General features: G+C 43.0%; 1 protein-coding gene across 5 annotated transcripts in view; it reads left to right on the top strand.

Annotated features, from left to right (window-relative positions):
* Positions 1-21,361, top strand: part of C25H1orf21 (chromosome 25 C1orf21 homolog) — a 208,191-nt gene extending 186,830 nt beyond the window's left edge. For 3 of the 5 annotated variants that reach the window (XM_070497120.1, XM_070497121.1, XM_070497122.1), the window contains 3 exons: positions 199-259; positions 18,691-18,779; positions 20,570-21,361. In XM_070497120.1, coding sequence (XP_070353221.1) covers positions 199-259; positions 18,691-18,779; positions 20,570-20,669 — 250 coding nt within the window. In that variant the 3' untranslated portion in view covers positions 20,670-21,361. The remainder of the gene's footprint in view (positions 1-198; positions 260-18,690; positions 18,780-20,569) is intronic. The other 2 variants (XM_044758790.2, XM_070497123.1) reach the window with 1 other exon arrangement.
* Positions 21,362-21,846: the final 485 nt, after the last annotated feature.

The following is a 21,846-nucleotide window of genomic DNA, read 5'->3' as shown; positions in this document are numbered from 1 at the left end:
CTGATAGACTATTATGAAACACACTTGCAGGATTACTGTAATGACATTTATCCTTAATATGACTTCAGAGTGCTTCAGTGGAAAAGGCTGTAATAAATAATGTCTGCCCCAAAGTTTAGGAACTCAACATTTTTCTTTGGAGGGAGCTAGGTTTAAGAAAACCTTGAAATATGCGCTTAACTACTCTTTCTTTTTCAGCATGCACATCTCTGAAAGCCAACAGGAATTCTTCAGAATGCTGGATGAAAAAATTGAAAAGGTAAGAAGTAAAATAAATTACATGTTTCAAGGGAAAAAAGCGAATTGTCTCCTGAGTTGAGGTAACAGTATTCTGGTTTCTGTCTTTACAAAGCTATTCTTGTAAGGGGATGGGGAGAGAGTTAAAACAAAAATGCACAACCCCCCCCAAAAAAATGTGGCCATGAGAATGTTTAATGTATAATAGAGCTTCCCAGAATCCTGGGCTGCTGTCGATCATTAATTAAGGTGTGTAAAGCCAGATAGAGACTGAGAAGAGCCTTTGCCTAGAGACAGAGCGTTGAGCTATCGCTGCATGTTGTCTGCACTGATGCCCTGCTCCGACCGCAGACTGCCGGTAAGAAGGCCCTTAGTACCTGCCCAAGCTTAGCAACTACCTGTGCCGACTACCTGCCCAACGCTGCTCTGAGTTCTTTACAAACATCGCATGCATGTTGCAATCAGTACCTTCCTTGGGAAGTGACCGTGAGACAGGTGTTGTCTGCGTTTCACAGACAGGGAAACTGAGGCTCAGAATGCTTGAGTAACTTACCCAGGTTTGCAAGGCTAGTAGTGGACAATTTGGAATTCTGGCCCATGTCTGACTGCAACACACAGTCTCCAACTTGCTTCTCTAGGGCCGTGTGGATTTACATTGACAGAAAGATGCAAAGTTGGTCCATGTGGAAACTGAGCTCATACTTCTGATTTCAGAGTGCCATATGCTAATCAACTGAATGAAGTATGGAATATGGTAATAATTAAAGGCTTGCTCATCACTGCAGAGGGGTGAATTTTAAATACTGAAGTTATAAATCTGAGTATTATAATTTGAAAACCTTTTTCTTGAAGAAGAGTAAAATCCTAAATTCAGAACATGCCACAACTAGAGTTAAGGCATCATGGGCCAAGTTTACCTTTGACATTTTTTCCATTTAAATTTGTATTTCTTTTGTGCTTTTTGTGGCCCTTTTATCTGAGCATTTCTTCATGAATTCCTACGTTATGATATGTATCACTCAGTGGAAGATAATGAAGCAGGTCTTAAATTCATCAGTATTTCAGCAACAGACCCCAATCTGAGGTGGACCCCCCCAAGAGAATAATTGTATAATCTTCTAATGCACAATTAAGAGACCAGCATGTGTACTAATGTGAAAAATAGAGATGGGTAAGGAAGTAAAATGGTGGTTTAATCTGTAGTGTTCTTGGCTGTGCATAAATACTCATTTGAGTGTAATTTTTTTTTTAGTGAAATTTTGGCTTTTGCATGACTTTTTAGATTGAAAACTTCATGTAGGAATAATTACCAAGTTTCACATATTGGTTTAAAAACTGTTTAACTTGCTGATAACATTTTGTTTTGGTAAAGAGAAGCGTAAAAAGAAATATTTTGTTCCCACTATAATGGTGAAGATCTTTTCTTTCTCAGTTTGTTCACGTTTTTTTTCCTCCACTAGCCTTTTGGCAATAAAAAGATCTGCTTAAGTAGTTAGAGGTAGTCTAAAAATTGAAACCTGAATTCTGAGTTATCTTTTTAAACATCTACAAACTCTGACAAGGCATTTAAGATAATCCAGTCCCTTTCCAGTGTGTTTCTATGATTGAAATGCTCTCTCTTTTTACTCAAAACTGAAATTCATTGTTCCCATCTGAAACCCGATTTCCCTTTTCCCTTTTGCATCCCCATTGTAGCCTGTGATGTGTTTACACAACAAAAGCTGTTTATAACTTGATCATTTATTGAATGGAACCTTCCCTGGACAAAGGCACATTTGCACACTCAGCATAAACTGTTCCCACTTTTGAATACATTTATATCAAAGAAGAGCTGTTACATCATTTGTGACATGCACCCAGTTACAGATTTCTAGGGAGTTTTCTATCCTCTCTGAATCAAGCTTTCCTGTTTCTCCTCTCTCATCTAAAGTTCATCCTTCTGAATATTGTGAATATGCTATCCCATGCATCGTTTAACCATTAACCCTCCAAAAATTAAAATGTTTTCCTAATATATGTGTTTGGCTTAACCTAATCTTCACCGTTGAAAGTTGAATTCTTACAAATTATTTTCCTGACTTTTTACCATTGCAGAAGATTTCTTTGGTCCAGGCTAGCATGAGGGCAACCATACATGCAACTCAGATCTATTCTTTAGGTTTTTTTCTTTTTTTTTAAGATTTTATTTTTGATTTTTCTCCCCAAATTCCCCATGGTACATAGTTGTGTATTTTTAGTTGTGGGTCCTTCTAGTTGTGGCATGTGGGATGCCGCCCCAGCATGGCCTGATGAGTGGTGCCATGTCCGCGCCCAGGATATGAACCAGCAAAACCCTGGGCCACCGAAGCAGAGCGCTCGAACTTAACCACTCAGCCACGGGGCCAGCCCTATTCTTTAGGTTTTTATAGGGTTCATTTCAAAAATAAATTTGAACTCAGAGCTTCATGCTGAAAATTGAAGTCATTCTGAGAAGCCTTGAGTTTTGAGGTTTATTCTCTCTCAGAAATCTCTACGAATTCTTTGTTTCTTCCTTAAATTGATAAGAAGCAAAACTGACCCAACTTGTGGAGATTTAAGCCTGCCCTTCCTTGATTCATCCTTTGTGATTTATTGAATATCTACATTTCATGGCTTGAGTTTACTTTTGAACTCCCCTCTTGATGCCAAAGAAATCTCTGCTGTGTCTCTCTCAAGACAGATGTAAAGGCACCATTAGGATAAAGAAACTAGGGCTATCAGGGTAGTTTAATACTTGTAGGGAAGCTTAATTCGGACTACTCTCATTCAGAGATTGTCCTGGTACTGAGCTGCAGTGTCCCTTTGTACCACAGCTGGACAAGTGGTTTTCTAAGAAATTAATGGTGACAAAGAAAAGCAAATAGTAAAAGTGCATTAAAAAAAATTTATTTCTCACTTATTGAGTACCAGACATCATGCCAGTTACTCAGGATACAAAAATAGATGGGAAGTATGGGACACAAAATAAATAGGAGACAGTCTCTTGCCTTGAGGAGCTCAATTTTAAAAGTGAATTTCTCTAAAAATGTAATTGTTTTACTTATTGAGGAGTCCTTCCTCCATCACCCCCTGCCCCCTGTTGTCACTGTGAGTAGGTCCCCCTGTATTGACCACGAGTGTTTGTTGGGTCAGGCGTTGAAACTTGAGGCCTGTTAACCAGGCAGTTGGGACAGCTCTGTGGACACGCCATACCATTTCGCTGTGCTGGTGTGCAGAAGGCCAGGACGCTGAGCTGGATCCCAAGATGACCAAGGTAGAGATTTTGTCAGGAGAGCAATGGAAGTTCAAAGGAGCTTTATCACCTCTGCTGTATTTACTTTTGCTTTTCCTTTTGGAGAGTAAAAATCCTGTGGGAGTGCCTCATTGATTTCTACCTCATTAATTTTTACTCTGATATTTTACCATTATTCCACTGGAATCTGTAGTTGTCGCTGTGTCCAACAATTCACACTCTCCTAAACCTTATGGGAATGGTGACATTTGCCTAATTTGGCAGCTTAAAGAAAATGACACTTTACTGCAGAGCAAGATAGTGATTTTCAACTCTAGTCTTTCATTGTATTTAGATTATTAAAACTTGGCCTTGAGGAGGGGTTTCTGTATATAGTGCCAAATACAGATCATGTAAGATTTTAAGACATGCTTTCTACTGTACATTTGAGTTTGCTTGTAAGAAGCAGAAATAGTAAATACATATTTTTAAGTATCTGCAATAACACTATCTTCTCCAGGCAAAAACAGGAATTTATATTTTATGAGGACGTAAGAACAGCTGACGGCCGAGAAGTCTTCTGCCTTCTGAAAGACAACGCTAAATTTTAAATAAAAAAGTCTCAATTCTGTGCTATTTGCATCTGGTTAGTTTTTCTCATGCAAGACCTCTTAAGCTTTGTTGGGTCATGGGCATCTTTTTGGAATCATATAAAAGTTATAAAGATTGTCCCTATAAAAAATGCATATGATATCATATACATAAAATTCTTAAGTAAAATTTCAGGGTTTTATAATTCACTAGAGCCTGTCCTTGGGTCCCAGGCAGAGAACCTGTAGATTTCGTTATGATGCATTTCATTGATGTGCTTCCCTGGGATCCAGGGCCCAACTGCACCCGTGAGCACCCTTGAGTCTCACCAGCACCCTCATCCATGTATATCTCTGACTTTAAAGAGGGTTAGGAAACAGTGCCCATGACCCCATCCAAAACCATCCTCCTTTCCTTCCTACTTCTTAAAAATAGCTCGTAGTACTTCACCCCCTGAGGGTGTGTCATCAGCGTGCCTACTGTAGCTCACATGTTCCTATATGGTTTTGAGACTCTGCCTCTGCTGACTGGAATTATTCAATGTGAAATTTTTGAGAAAATGTCTGAGAAAGAGCAGTATGTGGATTTAAAATCAGCTGATTTTAAAAGATTATTTGTTTATCTGTAGACCTCTGCATCTATTGAAAACTTATTTACACTTAGAAAATGTTTGGGTGCTAATCTAGTTGGTGAGGAAGATCATGGAAAATCTACGTTTATACATTTATTTTCGAGGGCTCCTTCTCTTAATGTCACGTCTTATTGGTCTGACTCACATTATGAATCAGTGTGTCAGAAACCAGAAAGTGTTTGCTCTTTATCTGGTGAAGAGAGTGACGCGGGTAATTATGAACTGCGATGTTTGGTTCCCTATCTAAACTCTTCCTGTAGGAGACTCTTTAACCTCAGAGCTGCCGTGGAACCAAGTGAAATACTTGGCAGATGCAACTGATGATGGGTTTTACTTTCTGGTGGTGTGTTTAAAGGCCTCCTCAGTGCCTGCTACTGATGAGAAAACCTGGGACTGCTGTATCAAATCCTAAAGAATGTTAGACTGCCTGCCCCGTGGATGCAGAGGAAGTCATAGCTTGTCGCTCCCACCCAGCAGGTTGTCACTTTCAGTAACTACCAAGTCGCTCAACACTGGCGGAGAGATGCTCTTGCTGACTGAGGATTTTGGAAGTGGGCTGGGCTGCCCATCTCATTGCATTAAAGAGTTTCTTGCTCCACGGTAAACATAGTATGGCCTTGCTTTTGCTAATAACCAAAGCCTTCCTTGTGTCTCCTTTCACTTCATCCCTCTGCCTTGCCTTCTCTCTTTCCTGCGTGTACCTTGCCTCATTCATCAGCCAAATTAAGCTGTAATTACAGGGGTAAGGATGTGACTCGGTCCTGTTCTGCTTTTCTCCCTGCTGCATAGCTTTATGCAATGTCTTCTTAATAGTCACGATGGTAACAGTGGTGTAGGAACCACTGGCCAAGTGTGCACACACTCTGGGCTTTAAGAAGCCTAGCGTTCCCATGTAGCTAATAGTAGAAGGGGATATAGCTAAGGAAAATAAAGCAGGCAAGAAGCCGAAAAGAAATGCAAAACACTCAGTCTCTGCTCACTTTCTTTTTTCTGGAGGGCTTGATTTTCAGAGAATTCTCGAGGTTCTGTCAACCTGGCTCTTTAGGGAGAAAGAGAGGAGAAGAGTTCAGGTTCCGGAACAATGTAGTACACGAATGCAAATAAGAACCATGCCATTTTTTGTGAATGAAGTGTGGCTGACAGTGCTCTGAACTCCACAGCAGAATGGGGCACAATGCGCGAGTGGTGGCATTCTGCCGTGGGTGCAGTGCTTGATCATGGGACGGCCACCCAGGGTACTATGCAGAGCAGAGAGGCAGTGATGTTGGCAGGTGTCATTCCCTTACCTTGTTCCCATTCAGCTTCTCCTTCCTGTCCTCTTCCTGAGCTGTTTCCTTTCCTCTCACAGCCTTTCCACTCTTGCATCTGGCAGCCATGGGCATCGTTTTAGCCCTGCAGAGAGCACTCGGGGATAGAGAGGGTATCAATCTCTGTAGCTGCTGCGTTATTCTTTAAGAATCTCTAAAAGGACTCGAAGCATTACACAGGCCATTCCCTAAGGATAAGAATTGGATCTCATTTGTCTTTATTTCCCCAGAACCAGCACAGGGCCTGGAACAGAATGGATGCTTAATAAACCTGTTGAATGAGTAAATGGTGCAGATAAGGCCACTGGGCTTAGCAGAGGCAAAAGTATACAAAGGAAGGCCATGTGGTCCAGCGGGCTCAGCGTGGTAGGACATGCTCTTAATAACGTGGGGCAACATAGCAGGTGGATAGCAGGTACAGTGCCAAGAAACTGGACTGAAAGAGGTCCGGGAGAGAGACACACAGAGGAAGAGAAAGAGCCTATGCCTCAAACCTAGGGCAGATCCCGGGACCAGCTCCAGCAGTAGAGCTGTGTGACTCCAGGCTAATTGTTTAACCTTTCTGATCTTTGTTTTAGTCACCAAAACAAATTTGGATAATAGTACTAACATGTCTGGGAAATTAAAGAAAATTCACTGCAGAGTCTCTAGCAGGGTGTTAGATGTATTGTACATGCTCTGTAATTGGTAGCTTTTATTTTGTGCCTGTATCCATATCAAAAAGGCCATCTGTAGAGGAAGGATTTGGGGGCTTGGGGGCGCTAAGACTAAAACTGAAAATGCAGAATTTATCAGCTTGAATCTTGCTTGATCAAGAGCCCTCCTGTGAGCAGATGTCTCCCTGTAGATAGAGCGTTAGGATACTCTCCACTGCAATGACCCGCCACCCTCCTAGGTGGTAGAATCATGTGCAGGACTTGGAGACTGGTGAGCAGGTACAGAGCCATTAAATAACCAGTGCTCCTCTGAGCTGTGATTACAGAATGAGTCAGTGAGCCAGTGACCCGGCAACAGCTGAATCCCTGTCTATATTTTTCTTGTTTGGAGGTTTCATTCTTTTTTAATTCTTGTGGATTTTTTTTTAAACCTGCTTTTGTAAATACAACAACAGAAGTCAGAAAAGGGGATCCCCAACAAAATTGTTAAAACGGTAAGAGTAATATCTGATTCCTTTAACAAGCTTAACTGGAATGTGTTCTCTGGGCCCAGGAGTGAGCCAGGGACCATAGGAGGTAAATAGTGAGGAATTAGGAAATTGGGCCCTTGCCTGGGGAGCTTTTAATGTAGAAGTATAAAATTTTGAGTTGGGAAGAATGTTAGAGAATATCTTATCCAATTTACCCCCGACTTTTTAAACTCCCGCTAACCAAAACCCTCTGTAGCAAAGCATCCGACAGGCCCTTTATACCACTTGGGAAGGAATTATGAATCATATTATGTTCTGTGCGTTTCTTCAAACGTTTACTCTGAGACATCTTGGTATTTGTAGGATACTTATTCCTCTCTGAAATTCTGATGAATGGAGCCCTATTCTGCTCCATTCCTAGAGAAAGCATTCTTAGAGCAGACGCTTCTAGACTGCCCTCATTTTAATCCCATTTTTCTGAATAGATTCAAGAGAGGAGAATCCAAAGACTAAACTCATATTCTCAAAATGGGCTGTTGGAGGTTTGGAGATGTTTATTCACACCCTGCCTCCCTCACGGTTCTTAACAAATTGAAAATAGACACTAGGAGCCAGGTGAGTACCCTCAGTTGGTATCCACCTCCCTAATGAGCCTAGCAGTTCCCAAATGCAGAGCTTCTAGTGAACGGGTTTGGAATATATTTGTAACACTTAAAACATCAAAACGATCTGGGGCCAGGATATATAAACAAGTGCTGTTAATACGAACAAGTAAAAACCATCAATTAAACTTCTGCGTCGAGAACTGGAAGCAATGTAAGTGTCTGCCACTAGAGGAATGAATAAATACAATCCTCTGTATTCCTACAGTACAACATTATGCAGCGGTTAAAGGAAATGAACCAAGCATATATATAGCCACAATTATAGATCTTAAATCATATTATTAATTAAATAGAGGAATATGCAGAATAATAAAAATTGTATAGTACCATACAAATTAAAAAATACACAAATACCGTACATTGTTTCTAGATGGATATTCAACAGATATTCATTAATCATCAGCTATATGCCAGGCAATGATGTACTGACACGACACACACACAAACACATGTGTGCATGCACACATTAGTATGGTGTGTTTTTACATGATATATTTATAAAGGGCATGTATGTATATCTGTTATATATTTAAATATGCATACACATAAAGTATAGTTTGATATAATACAAATATGATATGAATATTAAAGTGTCAAAAATGAGCTGGAAGGACACATAGCAAACCCATGACCGTTGTTGTGCCAGGGCTGGGGGAAGGGGTATGGCGCTGGGATGGTAGTTTCATTTCTTAGAGAGAAGGGTGGTGGCTAGAAGCAGATGTTACAAAATATTAGTACTAGCTCTCATATCTGAGTGATGGAAATACAGTGTTTCTTACATTCTTTATACTTTTCTCTATCTTTTAAACTTCTCACAATTAAAAGAAGTCTATAAAAACAGGAATATGTTGGGGCTGGCCCGATGTCACAGCAATTAAGTTTGCATGTTCCGCTTCGGTGGCCCGGGGTTCACCAGTTCAGATCCTGGGTACAGACCTGTACACCACTTGGCAAGCCACGCTGTGGCAGACATCCCACATATAAAGTAGAGGAAGCTGGGCATGGATGTTAGCTCAGGGCCAGTCTTCCTCAGCAAAAATAGGAGGATTGGCAGCAGATGTTAGCTCAGGGCTAAACTTCCTCAAAAAAAAAAAAAAACAGGAATATGTTTATGCCAAAATGTCAAGTAGAAAACAGCACATTACACAGTGGTCCCTGGCCTTGCTCACACCTTCCCTGGCATCCCAGTATGTGCATTTTGGTGGAAGAAAAGCTTCAGGAAGCACTGCTATATGGGCACTGAGCCATGCCCTAAGTCACCTGTAAACGCCCGTATGTTCGGTTTCATTTGAAATCACTCCTGTTTCCAAGGGCTCTGAGAGTCATGGCCACAGATGGGGATGACCTCTGCTAATTCCTGTTCTTATCGGCCAGTTGGCCAAATGTGTGACAGCCCTTAATTTAATCAGAGCTTCGTAACCCAGTAGGCTAAAGAGTCCCCACAAGTCCAGTCAGGTCTCCTTGCCCCGGCCCCTCCTGTGTCCTCTGGGCCTCCCTCTGATGGCATCCTCCCAAAGTGCTTATTCCCAGGTAAAGGGTTAGGTTCATCGGGCGAGTGGAGACGTCAGGCTCCATAGTGAAGTCCATGGACCCTGCTTTTCTTCCTCTTCTAGGGTCCTGTTTGGCCACCTTAGCCATGTCCTAGAAGAGGAGGGAAGTCAAACAGACGTGTTCTCCCGAACCCTGGGCCCAGGACACCTCCTCCTCACTGCCCCCTGGGCTTTCTCTCCCTCGTGTCTGGCTAGTTCGCTGTTCTCTGTCTTCTGTGGGCGGGGGCCTCCTGTCAGCAGCTGCAGTTGTCCTCCTGGCCAAATGCATGTGCTTCCTATTCTGAAAGCAAAGAGAAAGGAAAGGGAAGGTGAGCACTGTGATCCAGCAAATAGTGTCCCTCCTGTGTGTGGGGAGGAGGGAAAGGCAGCTTTTCACACTCTCGGCTCTCTGGTCTAGTGGAGCAGTAAGAAGGGAAACCCGACATCCTCCCCTCTCTTCGCCTGTGACTGGGGGGCTCGGTCATGCTCCAGAGGGCCTCAGGGTGAGAGGGGGAATGAGGAAGGCCTTCTGAGGTCTCCTGTCCAGCACGAAAGCTGATGCTCCTCTGACTCCTGACTGTTCTCAGTTAAAAACTATAAGGAATGGAAGTGTGTGCTTAGTCTCCCCAAACCTCCAACCACATACAGGATAAATTCTAGGGTAAAACAATTAGTTCAGAACAAAGAGCTCTGAGAGTTTGTCTGGAAAGCACGTCTTTGTCAAGAGGCATATGGATTGAAATCTCAGACTTGCTAAATCCATTGCCCTAAAGGAAGTGAATCCTAGAGGAGACCCGTGAGGCTTCACGTCCTAGAGGAAGTGAGTCCCGGAGGAGCCCCGTGAGGCTTCATGTCCTAGAGGAAGTGAATCCCGGAGGAGCCCCGTGAGGCTCCAGTCTACCAAGTGGGTTGTCCTGGCTTGGGAGTGAGGGGTAGTATTTAAATCTTAACTCTTACACCTGAGAATAGACTAAGTTACAACATCCCTCTGAATTAAGGCTGTCAAATGGCCTAGAAATCTTCCACAAAGAATTCCACAAAAATTTATGTTAAATCTATTTATCATTATAAGGAATCACTTACAACAGGGAAACTTTTTATAAGATAATGTAAAGTGAAAAAAGCAAAATAAAAAAATTGTGTCTATTGTAAGATTGAAACTATATATAAATGACCTACATATGGACAGAGATTTAAATGAGACTTGAACTCTCTGATTTCTTGGGAAGATGGGGTGGTAGGAAATTTTTTTAATTTAATTTTGATTTTGGTTGACGGTTTTCTTGTTTGTAAAATAAAAACAATTTTATAAAATGACATTTTGGAGGAGAACTTTGGCTCCATCTTGAGAGAAATGCCTTTCAAGATGGAAATCATCTCTACTGTTGGAGCTCTTAGGAAGAGGGCCAAGCCCTTGACAGTGTTAGCCTCTGAACCCACTGATGGCAATTCTATTCTGCAACAGGGGTGGGCAAACTACCAAATCTAGGAGGAATGGTTTTTACATGTTTAAATGGTTGGGCAAAACAAAAAGCAGAATAATACTTTCTGACATGTGAAAAATTATGTGGAATTCTAACTTCAGTGGCCACAATATTTGTTGGAATACAGCCACGCTCATTCTTTTACGTTTATCTGTGTCTACCCTGATGGCTACGACGGCAGAGTTGAGTTGCAGCAGAGACCATATGGAGGGCAAAGCCTAGAATATTTACTGTTCGGCCCTTCACAGAGAAAGTTGCCAACCCCTGCTCTAGGACACCACTTCAATATGGCCTAGAGACAGGGCCGTCCCACGTTCTTTATCCCTGCTTTTCTTTATTCTCACTCCTGCTCACCTCCACGTGGGAAAGGAGCGAGCTCATTGAAGTCCTCTGAGCGCCAACATCAGAGAAAGCTTGAGAAATATGTGCCTTAAAGTTTCTGAAACATCCTCCTTTTTGTCAGGAGAATGAGGATTTGGGTATAACAGACACTTCGTGGGGGGCTTAAAGCTGTACTTATTCTCTCTTGGAAATGAAAAGGCCACTCTCCTGCGATTGTTGTCACTGCTGCTGCTAGCGCCGTGATCGTTCCTATATATGGTCACAGAAGCAGTCAGGGCTGTCACACTCCCACTGCTCATTGCCAACGAGACCTTTTTCAGCTGAAATAATAATGTGTGAGTCTAATTAGAATAAAGCTCATTAGAAACGGAGACGGCCCTTAATGCCTCGATTGATTTTTCTAATGAAGTCAGCTGGGGGAAGGGACTTTAGCAGCACAGCTAATTACTTTTGCTTTTCTTCGGCATTTCCTCAAAACTGTTGTTATGAATTGTTGTTGGACTGTAAACGCAAATGCTGCTGCAATGCTCCCTGATGGAGGCGGCCCTGGCGCTCGCAGCCCTGCAGCCGGAGGAACAAACAGCGGCCCCCGGGGGGTCCTTCATTCCACCTTTCCACCCTTTGCCCATCTCCTCCTCAAGTTTGTTCTGGATTCTACCTTGTCACTCCCAGATACTCAAGCAGGGGCATGCAGCCCTCCTGCCCCTGCTTCCTAATCCAGAGGCAGAGCTTAAATGTCCCAATTCCCATAGACACTTGGATCTGAGGTTGCCCCTGGATGGAGATACATGGAAGGAAAGGTTGGGAAAAAAGATATTAGGTGGGCAAGGAGGGAGAGGGCCCATTAAATTTCTGCACCAAAACCCTTGGGGCAGTTGTGTTTCATTAATCAAGATGCCATTGGGTGCCCGGAAAGCCGGTCAGGCCCACAGGGCAGAGTAGAAGGCTGTCACGGAGACATGACTAAGTCACGAAACTGAGACTCAGGGAGCCCACAGGTAGGAAGAGAGAGCAGGAAGATGATTCATGTAAAGGAAGCAGACAAGAGGTAGGAGAATCAAAATGAGGCACAGACCAGAAACTGACAGAGGCTCTCGGAGTCATCCAGAGAGTAAAGGAGAGGAGGGTGAATTCTTCAGTCAGTCAACAAATAAGAGTCTGCTTTATGATGAGTACCACAACTCACACTTCCAGACAAAAATAAGCCTCAGTAATACAAACTTCTGTAATGAGCCTTCATTACAAAGCTTCAGGTTTGCTTTCTCCGAACATGAGGATCTTGACTAGACTATTTAGTTATCTGGCCCCACGGCAGTACCTGTGTGATTCTTTAATTCAGGATTTTGTGATGACAGCAAAAGACTGAGTTTGAGATGCCTGATGGAACATTGTGGAAAGAGAACTAGACATGATTCCATGTGTGGTTTACATAGGTGTTACATCTATACATAAAAATGAGGAGTAACGGACAGTGGGATTCTGATGTTCCCTCCTAGTTCCAGGCTCTTCTTGTAACCAGCTGTGCCCCAGCCTCTGCTGATACTTTTGCTCAAAACTTATTCTTTATCGGGCTGGCCCCGTGGCCGAGTGGTTAAGTTTGCGCGCTCCGCTGCAGGCGGCCCAGTGTTTCGTCAGTTCGAATCCTGGGCGCGGACGTGGCACTGCTCATCAAACCACACTGAGGCAGCGTCCCACATGCCACAACTAGAAGGAACTGCAACTAAGATATACAACTACATACTGGGGAGATTTGGGGAGATAAAGCAGAAAAAAAAAAAAGATTGGCAACAGTTGTTAGCTCAGGTGCAGATCTTTAAAAAAAAAAAGTCCAAGGACACTTCCTGTATAATGTCATTCGACAGCCTCCGTCCCTACACACACACCCATCACTGCCTCCCTCCAAACACCTGAGTGTTCATATCCGCTGTGATGTGGGCCACACAAGGATTCCATTGGCTATCAAAAAGATGAAGATGGATACGAGACATGTCCAGCCCCCTAGACTAAGGGAGGTAAACGTTTTGGCTAAAATTACTATAAAACGTGGTGGTGGGATGGAAGGACCACTGCGGGGGCAAGAGACCAATTCTCCCTAGAGCAACTGGGAAAGATTTCACTGAAGATAGGATGTTGGAACGAGTTCCTAAGGACTAGGTAGCCACATAGAGAGGCCTGGGGAGGGAGTCTGAGGGAAGAGAACAGTAAAGTGGGAAAGTACAGTGGTGACAAGAAGGACCTGCCTGTTTGGAACATACTGAGTCATTGGTCCTGTTGTTTGTCTGTTTGATAGCAGAGAGTGAGTACACAAACCACACGTTGGTAACCATTTTTCCTTTAGGATATTAGATTGATTGTTTTTTTATATCTAATAAAAATGCTGCAATGAAAATATTTGTACATATACTTTTAACAACTTTGTAGAGGGATAATTTACATACCGTAAAATTTACTCATTTGACTTGTATAATTCCATGATTTTTAGTAAATTTAGCAAATTGCGCAACCATCACCACACTCCAGTGTTAGGCCATTTGCATCATCTGGATAAGACTCTCCCTGCCTGCTTACAGTCAAACTGCATCCCCACCTCCAGCCCCAGGGAGTCAATGCCTGTATTTTTAAAGAACATATATTTGAGGATTTATCTTTGATCCTCATTTCTATGATTGCTGTAATAAAGGGTATGAACATTTTTATGACTCATAATACATATTACTAAGTTACTTTTCAAAGCAGCCACACCATTTTACACAGCTGCCAGCAATATACGAGAGTTACATCTTGTTGTACACTCACAAGAATTGAGTATCGCTATTTTTAAATCATATCTAATTATTTTAATTTGTATTTTTTGATTACTGAAGCAGACCGTTTTTTTATTTGTGTACTGGTTTTATTTTGTTCTGAATGAGTTTCTATTTCATGCCCTTCCCTCTTGTTGAGATCCTCTTACTGTTTATTTTTTATTACTATGAGGTCCTCATATGGCTTTTATCATTTACACATTGTATCCTGCAGGTATTTTTCCCATTACCAGGTTTGCCTTTTTATTTTGTTTGATTTTTTTTTTAATTTTTTTGCTGAGGAAGATTTACCATGAGCTAACATCTGCTGCCAATCTTCGTCTTTTTTTTTTTTTTTTTTTTGCTTGAGGAAGACTAGCTCTGAGCTAACATCCATGCCAGTCTTCCTCTGTTTTGTATATGGGATGCCGCCACAGCATGGCTGACAAGTGGTGTAGGTCCACACCAGAGATGTGAACCCATGAACCCAGGCCCACTGAAGCGGAGCATGCTGAACCCAACCACTAGGCCATGGGGCCAGCCCTTGTTTTGTTATTTTTTTGACACACAAAGCTTCATTTTTATATGACCAAATGTGTTCATCTTTTTATTTTTCCTTGTGATCTTTCTCTGGTCCTTTGAGGCTGAGAGTTATCTCTCTCTCCAGAGCTTTGACAAGAGTTCAATTTTATGTTCTGTGTGTTATTGTTAAGATTTAGCACACTAGTTCTCTTGGAATCTGTTGTTTCTGGTGATGCCCTTTGTCAGATACTTAATTCTTATATGGCTTAGGCTGTGTTTCTGGGTTATCTTATTCCGTGCTGGTGATTTTTTGGTGGGTCCCTTTTTAAAAGAATGTAGAAAAACTGGCACACGTGCAAGAGAGGGAGACCCAGATGGAAGCCATGTCATTCGCAGGTAACAGACCAAGTGGTGCTGTCCGTCTGGGAAGTCCTGTCCTCTGGTTCCAAAGGCCCACACTCAGCCATTCTGTGGGAGTTCCAGAGAGCCAGGGTTGGGCTCAGCTGCTGAGCAGTTTCATGGGCAGCTCGGAAAAGTATCTGATGTGTTCTAGCCGGAAAGAGAAGGCTCCCCGTCTGGAATGTGGCAAACAGAAGACTGTCCTACATTAGATGCCAGGTCAGAGAGGAAAACCGCTAGGTCCCCTTCCAAGTCCAAAATTTCATGACTCGCTGGATATTTTTCATCCTGTCGTTTATTCAACAAATATTTATTGAGCATCTAACATGTTGCCGACACTAGTCTAAGTCCCCGGGGCTGCAGCAGCCGCGTAACACAGTTTCTGCCCCCTTGCTGCTTCTGTTGAAGGGAGAAGACAGCCAATAAAGAAACGAATGACTATATTAATGTCAGGTCACGATAAGTAATATAAATAAAAATGCAGCAGAGTAAGAAGTGCTACTGTGCTGTGTTCAGGGAAGACAATGAGGTGACATTTGAGCAGAGAGCTAGAAAATGACAAGTAATGGATGGAGTGAGGCCTGGGGGTGGGAGGAGCCAGCCAGGAAGGAGGAGGAAGGACCAGCAACCAGGCCCTGCGGTGCCCGGCTTGTTTGAGGACCTGAGCAGAACTGACTGATCCAGCTGTGGGCCCACTTTCTCACACCGTTTATTAACTGTTGGGTCTACTGATCTCAGTTTTCAGTATCGTCATAAGAGCTCTAGTTTATTAAGTACCCACCATGTGCCAAGCTTGCTAAACACCTTACCTGTATTACTTCTAATTCCTACAACTCTGCAAATTAGGTCTCACCACCCACCTTTTACAGATGGGGAAACTGAGACTCAGTGCTGCCTCTCGCTAACTTTCTTCTAGTTTATTCGACTCCCTTGAGAAAATACTCAGTTCACAGCTGATGTTATATGCTTGAGGTGTATAATTGGGCTGAATGCACACAGGTCTACAGAAATGTACTAAAGACTTCTATGACAAGATCACATCAGACACTGCTGGGCCAGCCCTAGACTATTTGTCTACCTAACCTCAAGGAGAAAAAGTATTGTGGGCACTTTGGAGGAACAGTGTCTTTATTTGAAGTCACCCTTTGAGCTGTTCCTCTTTTTTTTTTCTTAAGGAAGATTTGTCTGAGGTAACATCTGTTGCCAATCTTCCTCTTTCTTTGCTTGAGGAAGATTAGCTCTGAGCTAATGTCTGTGCCAGTCTTTTTCTACTCTGCATGTGGGACACAGCCACAGCATGGCTTGACAAGTGGTATAGGTCCATGCCTGGGATCCAAACCCACAAACCGGGGCTGCCCAAGTAGAGGGCGCCAGACTCAACCACTAGACACAGGGCCAGCCCCTGAGCTCTTCCTCTTTAAACTAGCAGAATTTAAAATTAGGATAATGTCCTTTCCTTCTCTTCTCCTTAATATCTCTAATTCTTAGCCTAGACGTTTCAACAAACAAAGAATCCTACCCTAGAACCTTAGAAATGTATGTTCTGAGTTAACGTTTCTTTAACTTTTCAAGAAAATAATACAGACAACTGAAGAGGACATGGAAACCTTTAGAGAGTAGGGCATAGCAAGGGAAATGGTGGGCAAAAGCTCTTTGAGGTTTTTTGAGTCTGCACCAAAATGCCCCTTTGGTTCAGACAGCCCTGCCTTGTCAGCCTCATTGGGAGTTTCCGTTCGTCCAGCTTGCGAGGGCCTCGGAGGAATCTTTCTCTCTGTAGCTTTCAGTGTGTCCTTTGCACAAGGGTGGAATTGTGTCTGACAGTCCCTGATTCTGACTACGTGAAGGGTCTTTACAAAGACTTCATTCTGTAGTCCCTTAAGGGGAAAGGGCATGCTTCAGCCAAGAGAATTGCTATGCATCTCCCAAACCCAGGCCACTCCCACTTCCTGCCTTCTGACAGCTGAAGGTTTCAAGGTTCTCCTTTTAGCACAGTTCTTTAAAAGTTTAAATGAGGGGCCAGCCCTGTGGCGCAGCAGTTAAGTGCGCACATTCCACTTCAGGGCCCGGGGTTTGCTGGTTTGGATCCCAGGTGCAGATATGGCACCGCTTGGCAAGCCATGCTGTGGTAAGCGTCCCACATAGAAAGTAGAGGAAGATGGGCACGGATGTTAGCTCAGGGCCAGTCTTCCTCAGCAAAAAGAGGAGGACTGGAAGCAGATGTTAGCTCAGGGCTAATCTTCCTCAAAAAACGAAAAAAAAAGTTTAAATGAGATGTGAAATCATATTATAGAAGCAAGCTGCCTGTCCAGCCTGGTAGGGCCACATGCAGGTGGGGCCCCTTGTAGTGCTGAGACGGGGCCACGCCAATAACAATTCGCTCAGGTTACCCTTTCTTAAGACAACACTGGCCATGAGGGAGCTCTTAGTCTCGATGTTTTTGATTTCCAGCTCTTCTGTTCATAAAATATTTGGTTCTCAGAGCTGCTGACAGGTGATAATAACAAAAATGAAACTGATTTGAATTTGACTTTGGTTATCAACTCGCTACTGTCAGAATGAAAAGGGCAAGGAATGGGCCTGTGGTCTTGGGCTTCTCTGAGGTTTCCCCACAAGGAACAGGCCCCACTCCTACCTTGCGGGGCTGGTGTGAAGAGCCAAAGAAACAGTGTCTGCAAAGCAACTAATGCAGTTTTTCTTCTCCTTCTCATAGTAATCGTAATAATTTCAGAGGAGCAAATGCTTGGGAAATGAAAGTTGTAGTCTTGGGTATACACAGAGTTATATAGATTTATACAGATTTGTAGATTTATATGCATTTATATAGATTATATAGATGTGTCCCTCAAAAAGGGGTGCTTTCTTAGGGTGACGGTGAACTTCCAGGGTCTGGAAATGCTCTTTCTGCCGCGTGACCCTGTAAGTCATCTACAGAGTTGGAAACACAGCTTTGTTAATGAGTACACCAGTTCGTGTGTCTGTGTCTGTGTCTGTCTGTCTGTCATTGCGTCCAAGTGCTTCCTTGTGGATGAGGGACCCTCTGAACCCCACTTTGGCCAGCTGGGCCTTTGATTTGAGGCCTCCTTTAGATATAAGAAGGCAAGGGACTTAGGTGGCTGCCACAGATGCTTTATTCCAGTACATGGGGTTCTGGCCTGTTTGGGATGCAAGGCTGAGGTGGGAGGAAGGGCTCCCTGACACCTATCAGATCACAGTTTTTGACCACAGTCCTCACAGCCACAAGGAAGGAGGTCTCTGTTCCCCGGCCAGGGGACTGAACAAACACAGGGTTTAATAGTAGTAATAGTAGTCATAGTAGTCATAGCGGGAGCTAATATTTATTGATTACCTGCCAGACACTATATTTTTCCCATTTCATCCTGGTCAGAACCCTATGAGATAGACCATGATTATCCCCAGGAAACCAAAGCCCAGTAATTTGCCCAATGTCACACAACAGTATGTACATCCATATATACACTGAGAATGTCCTCTTTCCATCCCTAATAAAACCTCCCTGAGCCCTGCCTTTCCCCTCCACCTAAAGACTCAGCATCCATTTGCAAGTCCACTCGCTGGGCCTCAAGAGTTGAGGAGATATGGAGAGCATTGACTGATACGTTCCTAGCATTGTGTTGATATGTTTGCATGTGTCTTATTTCCATGTTGGAGAATAAACTCCAACAGTCAGGGTCCATGAGCTTCTCCTTTCTAGCTTTCTAACATGTGGCTCAGAGAGTGTCTCCTAAGAGGTCTGGGCCAAGGCTGGGGATGGCGTCTGCTTGGGGAGTGTCCCCAGGGGGCTCTCAGTGGGGCATTGACTACTGAGTGCACACGTCTCTTCTCAGGAAGATTGGTCACCCAGTTTCTCTGCCCACAAGATGTTTTATGCAACAAGTACAACAAACCTGGAGATGACACTGGGCTCAGACACCCTGTAAGTAGCAGGAGCGAGAATTGGCAATCTGATGGTGGAGGAAACCAAAACAGGCTAATTAGTGAATCACGTTCAAAGAGAACACGCAATCTGGGGCCATGTAGCGTGGGAACACGCAACCACTCATGAGTCCACAGGCCCTGAAGACTTCATTGTGTGGCTGCATGTTTTTATTTATCAAATATACATGCACACATGTGCGCACACACATACAAACATGTATGAAATTATATCCTGGGCACTGTTTAATCACTTTACTATTAACTCGTTTAACCTTAAGCAACCGTGGGAAGTAGGTACTGTGCTGTCTTCATTTTATAGATGAGGAAACTGAGACACAGAGAGGTAACTTGATCAAGATCCCAGACCTATTAAGGTCACAGAGGCAGGATTACCACCCAGCCAGATGTACAATAATAATTCATTATGATGACACTTAAATATTAGGAGACTATGAAATATTTCTAATATATACCTATTGTGACAAAGAAACATGTAATACATTGAGAAATAGTTTAATGCAAAATTATTGTTTTCTTTAAGTTTTAGATACTTTTTTTTTTAAGATTTTATTTTTTTCCTTTTTCTCCCCGAAGCCCCCCAGTACATAGTTTTGTATTCTTCGTTGTGGGTCCTTCTAGTTGTGGCATGTGGGACGCTGCCTCAGCGTGGTTTGATGAGCACTGCCATGTCCGCGCCCAGGATTCGAACCAATGAAACACTGGGCTGCCTGCAGTGGAGCACGCGAACTTAACCACTCGGCCACGGGGCCAGCCCCTAAGTTTTAGATACTTTTAGGAATAAGTTCCAGCTGTTTAGAAAATTCTGTTTTTAAAAGAATATTTCTTCAAAAAATTGAAACATAGTGTGTATATAAAAAAAGAAAAAGGTCGAAGGATGCAAACAGTATTAAGCCGTGACTTTACAAAGCCCCTATCTGTGACAGTTTCTTGCAGACAGGGCGGGGACTTTTCGATCCATATTATCTGTCAGGGATTACAGACCGAGAAGCCCTGTGCTTTGACCAAGACACCCTGGCCGGCTAGGTCAGATGTGGAATTTAAACCCCAGTCCTAAACGTGCCTTCACAGGATATATATAACCTACTGGAGAGAGGATGAAAAATGTTCAAAGGAACAGTCATGTATAGTCCTTCAGCTTTCAAGTAAGCTGTTTTGTTAGCAAATGAATCAAAAGCATTTTTGACTTTCTTGTGCCTCCCACACATACCAAACATAGTCCCTAAATATGCGATACATATCCAGTGAATCCTTGTTTGTTTGTTTTTCATCCATTTTAATTTAGTGTGGATTAAAACTAAGACATCCCTGGATTGCACCATCCCCCTCTGTAAAGTTGTGAGTTCCAGACATGGAGAGGTAGCTGTGGAATGTGAGCAGCCCAGGCCCCAGCTGAAAGTGACTTGTTCATTGTTCCTTTCAGTTTCTCTTCTTCATAAGATATTGGTCTCCTGAATGGATCGTCCGTTTGGCAATTTCTTGGTGAAAGGCTGAGTCTTGTACATGCCTAATATAATACAAGTTCTTACCAATATAAAATAAGGGCTTCTTTGGGGCTTGGTAAAAACTTCCATGCCTTGAGGTATATACAGTTAATAAATCAGCCAGCACGTATTTGTGACGTATCTACCTTGTTCTCAGTAGTCACTGATAAAGCCTGGGTTCTGTTACAAGGAGACGTATGCGGAGAGAAAATTGATTGCGAGTAACTGTCTCAGGCTCTGCTTTGAATTTCTCATTCATGTGTTACTCTTTTCTTTTCCCCTCAAGGGTCGAGATTACTGTTCGGAAGAAGAGGATATCACATAGCACCAATTCTCCCACTCAAACCCGGAGCTACTACTGTGTAAATAGGTTACACCCCAGTTGAAATCTTTGCAAAGGTCGGTTCTCTTCAATGAACAGCACTATAGCAAAAGAAGATCGTTCCATATCGTATGCCCCATTAAATTACAGTGTTTCTTAAAGAACTTGCAAAGGAATATTGCTAAAATCAAACAGAAAACTGTTATTGAACTTTCTTTGTTGCTGCTAGTTAAAACTTGTTGCAACTTTTCACTTCTCTTGTGTCCAGGTATGCAGCAAAATTCTGCAATTTCACCTTAAAGATCCTGTTGGTTTTACAGATGCTCTCCGACCTATTTTCTATAAGATGAGGTAGTGGTGAACTCAGATATCAGACTTCTATTCTAGACGGTTCCGCTTCTAAGACAAGCATCTCCTTCCCCTCTCCCTTGCTGTCTCTCCCGAGCGGTCCAGAGCCTTGCTTCTCACTGGCAATGTTGCGCTTTAGAGATGGGATGGTTGCTATGGCAAGCTTTGTTTCTCTGCTAAGAAGCAGCAGAGAAGCTATTATAGGTTAAAAGCATGTTGTGACATGACTCCTGGAAGTGACATAGGAGCGAGCAGCGGGTTCTTTCATTTACTAGGTATCTTAATCAAGGATTAAGCTTGCAACATTGGCTTTGCTCAGACGCAGACGGAAGTGTGATCACAATCATTTCGAATCCCTCTTCCCCACTTTTTTTTCTAAGAAAATAAACATTTTACTGTTTTTATGTATCCTTGTCTTCTCCCATTCATCCAGTTCAGTGTTTTGTGATGATCCTGGGTGTGGAAGTTGAGCCCTCCTTTGCAGTGACACCAAGAATTGATTTTCGTGGCTCCCTACCCTCCCATTAGTAATCCACCAAGCCTCGGCAGGGCTGTGAGTGGTCAGAAGAGATGAGGGGAGCTCTCAGGACTTTTCAGGAGCCCTGAAACCACCCCGTTACCTTTCATTTCGTTAGCACATAAACCATCCTACTGCCTCATTCTCTCCCTTCGAAATGTTACGTGAGCCTTGCCTCTTCCTTGTCTGCTCGCTCGCAGCACTGGATAGTGAGTGAGAATTGTTTGCCTTCTGGAAAACATGGTACCTTTACACTGGTGATGATCTTTGGAGATGCACAGGCCAAAGCCCCAGGGCAGAAGTGGGAATGTTAACTGTGGGTTTGGTAGAGTTTATTTTTCCATATTCTATGAAGAGAATGATCTCTTCTGAAAGA

This window comes from Equus asinus, chromosome 25 (genome assembly GCF_041296235.1).
Source record: "Equus asinus isolate D_3611 breed Donkey chromosome 25, EquAss-T2T_v2, whole genome shotgun sequence".
NCBI lineage: Eukaryota > Metazoa > Chordata > Mammalia > Perissodactyla > Equidae > Equus > Equus asinus.
This window is presented reverse-complemented; position numbering and strand designations above follow the sequence as displayed.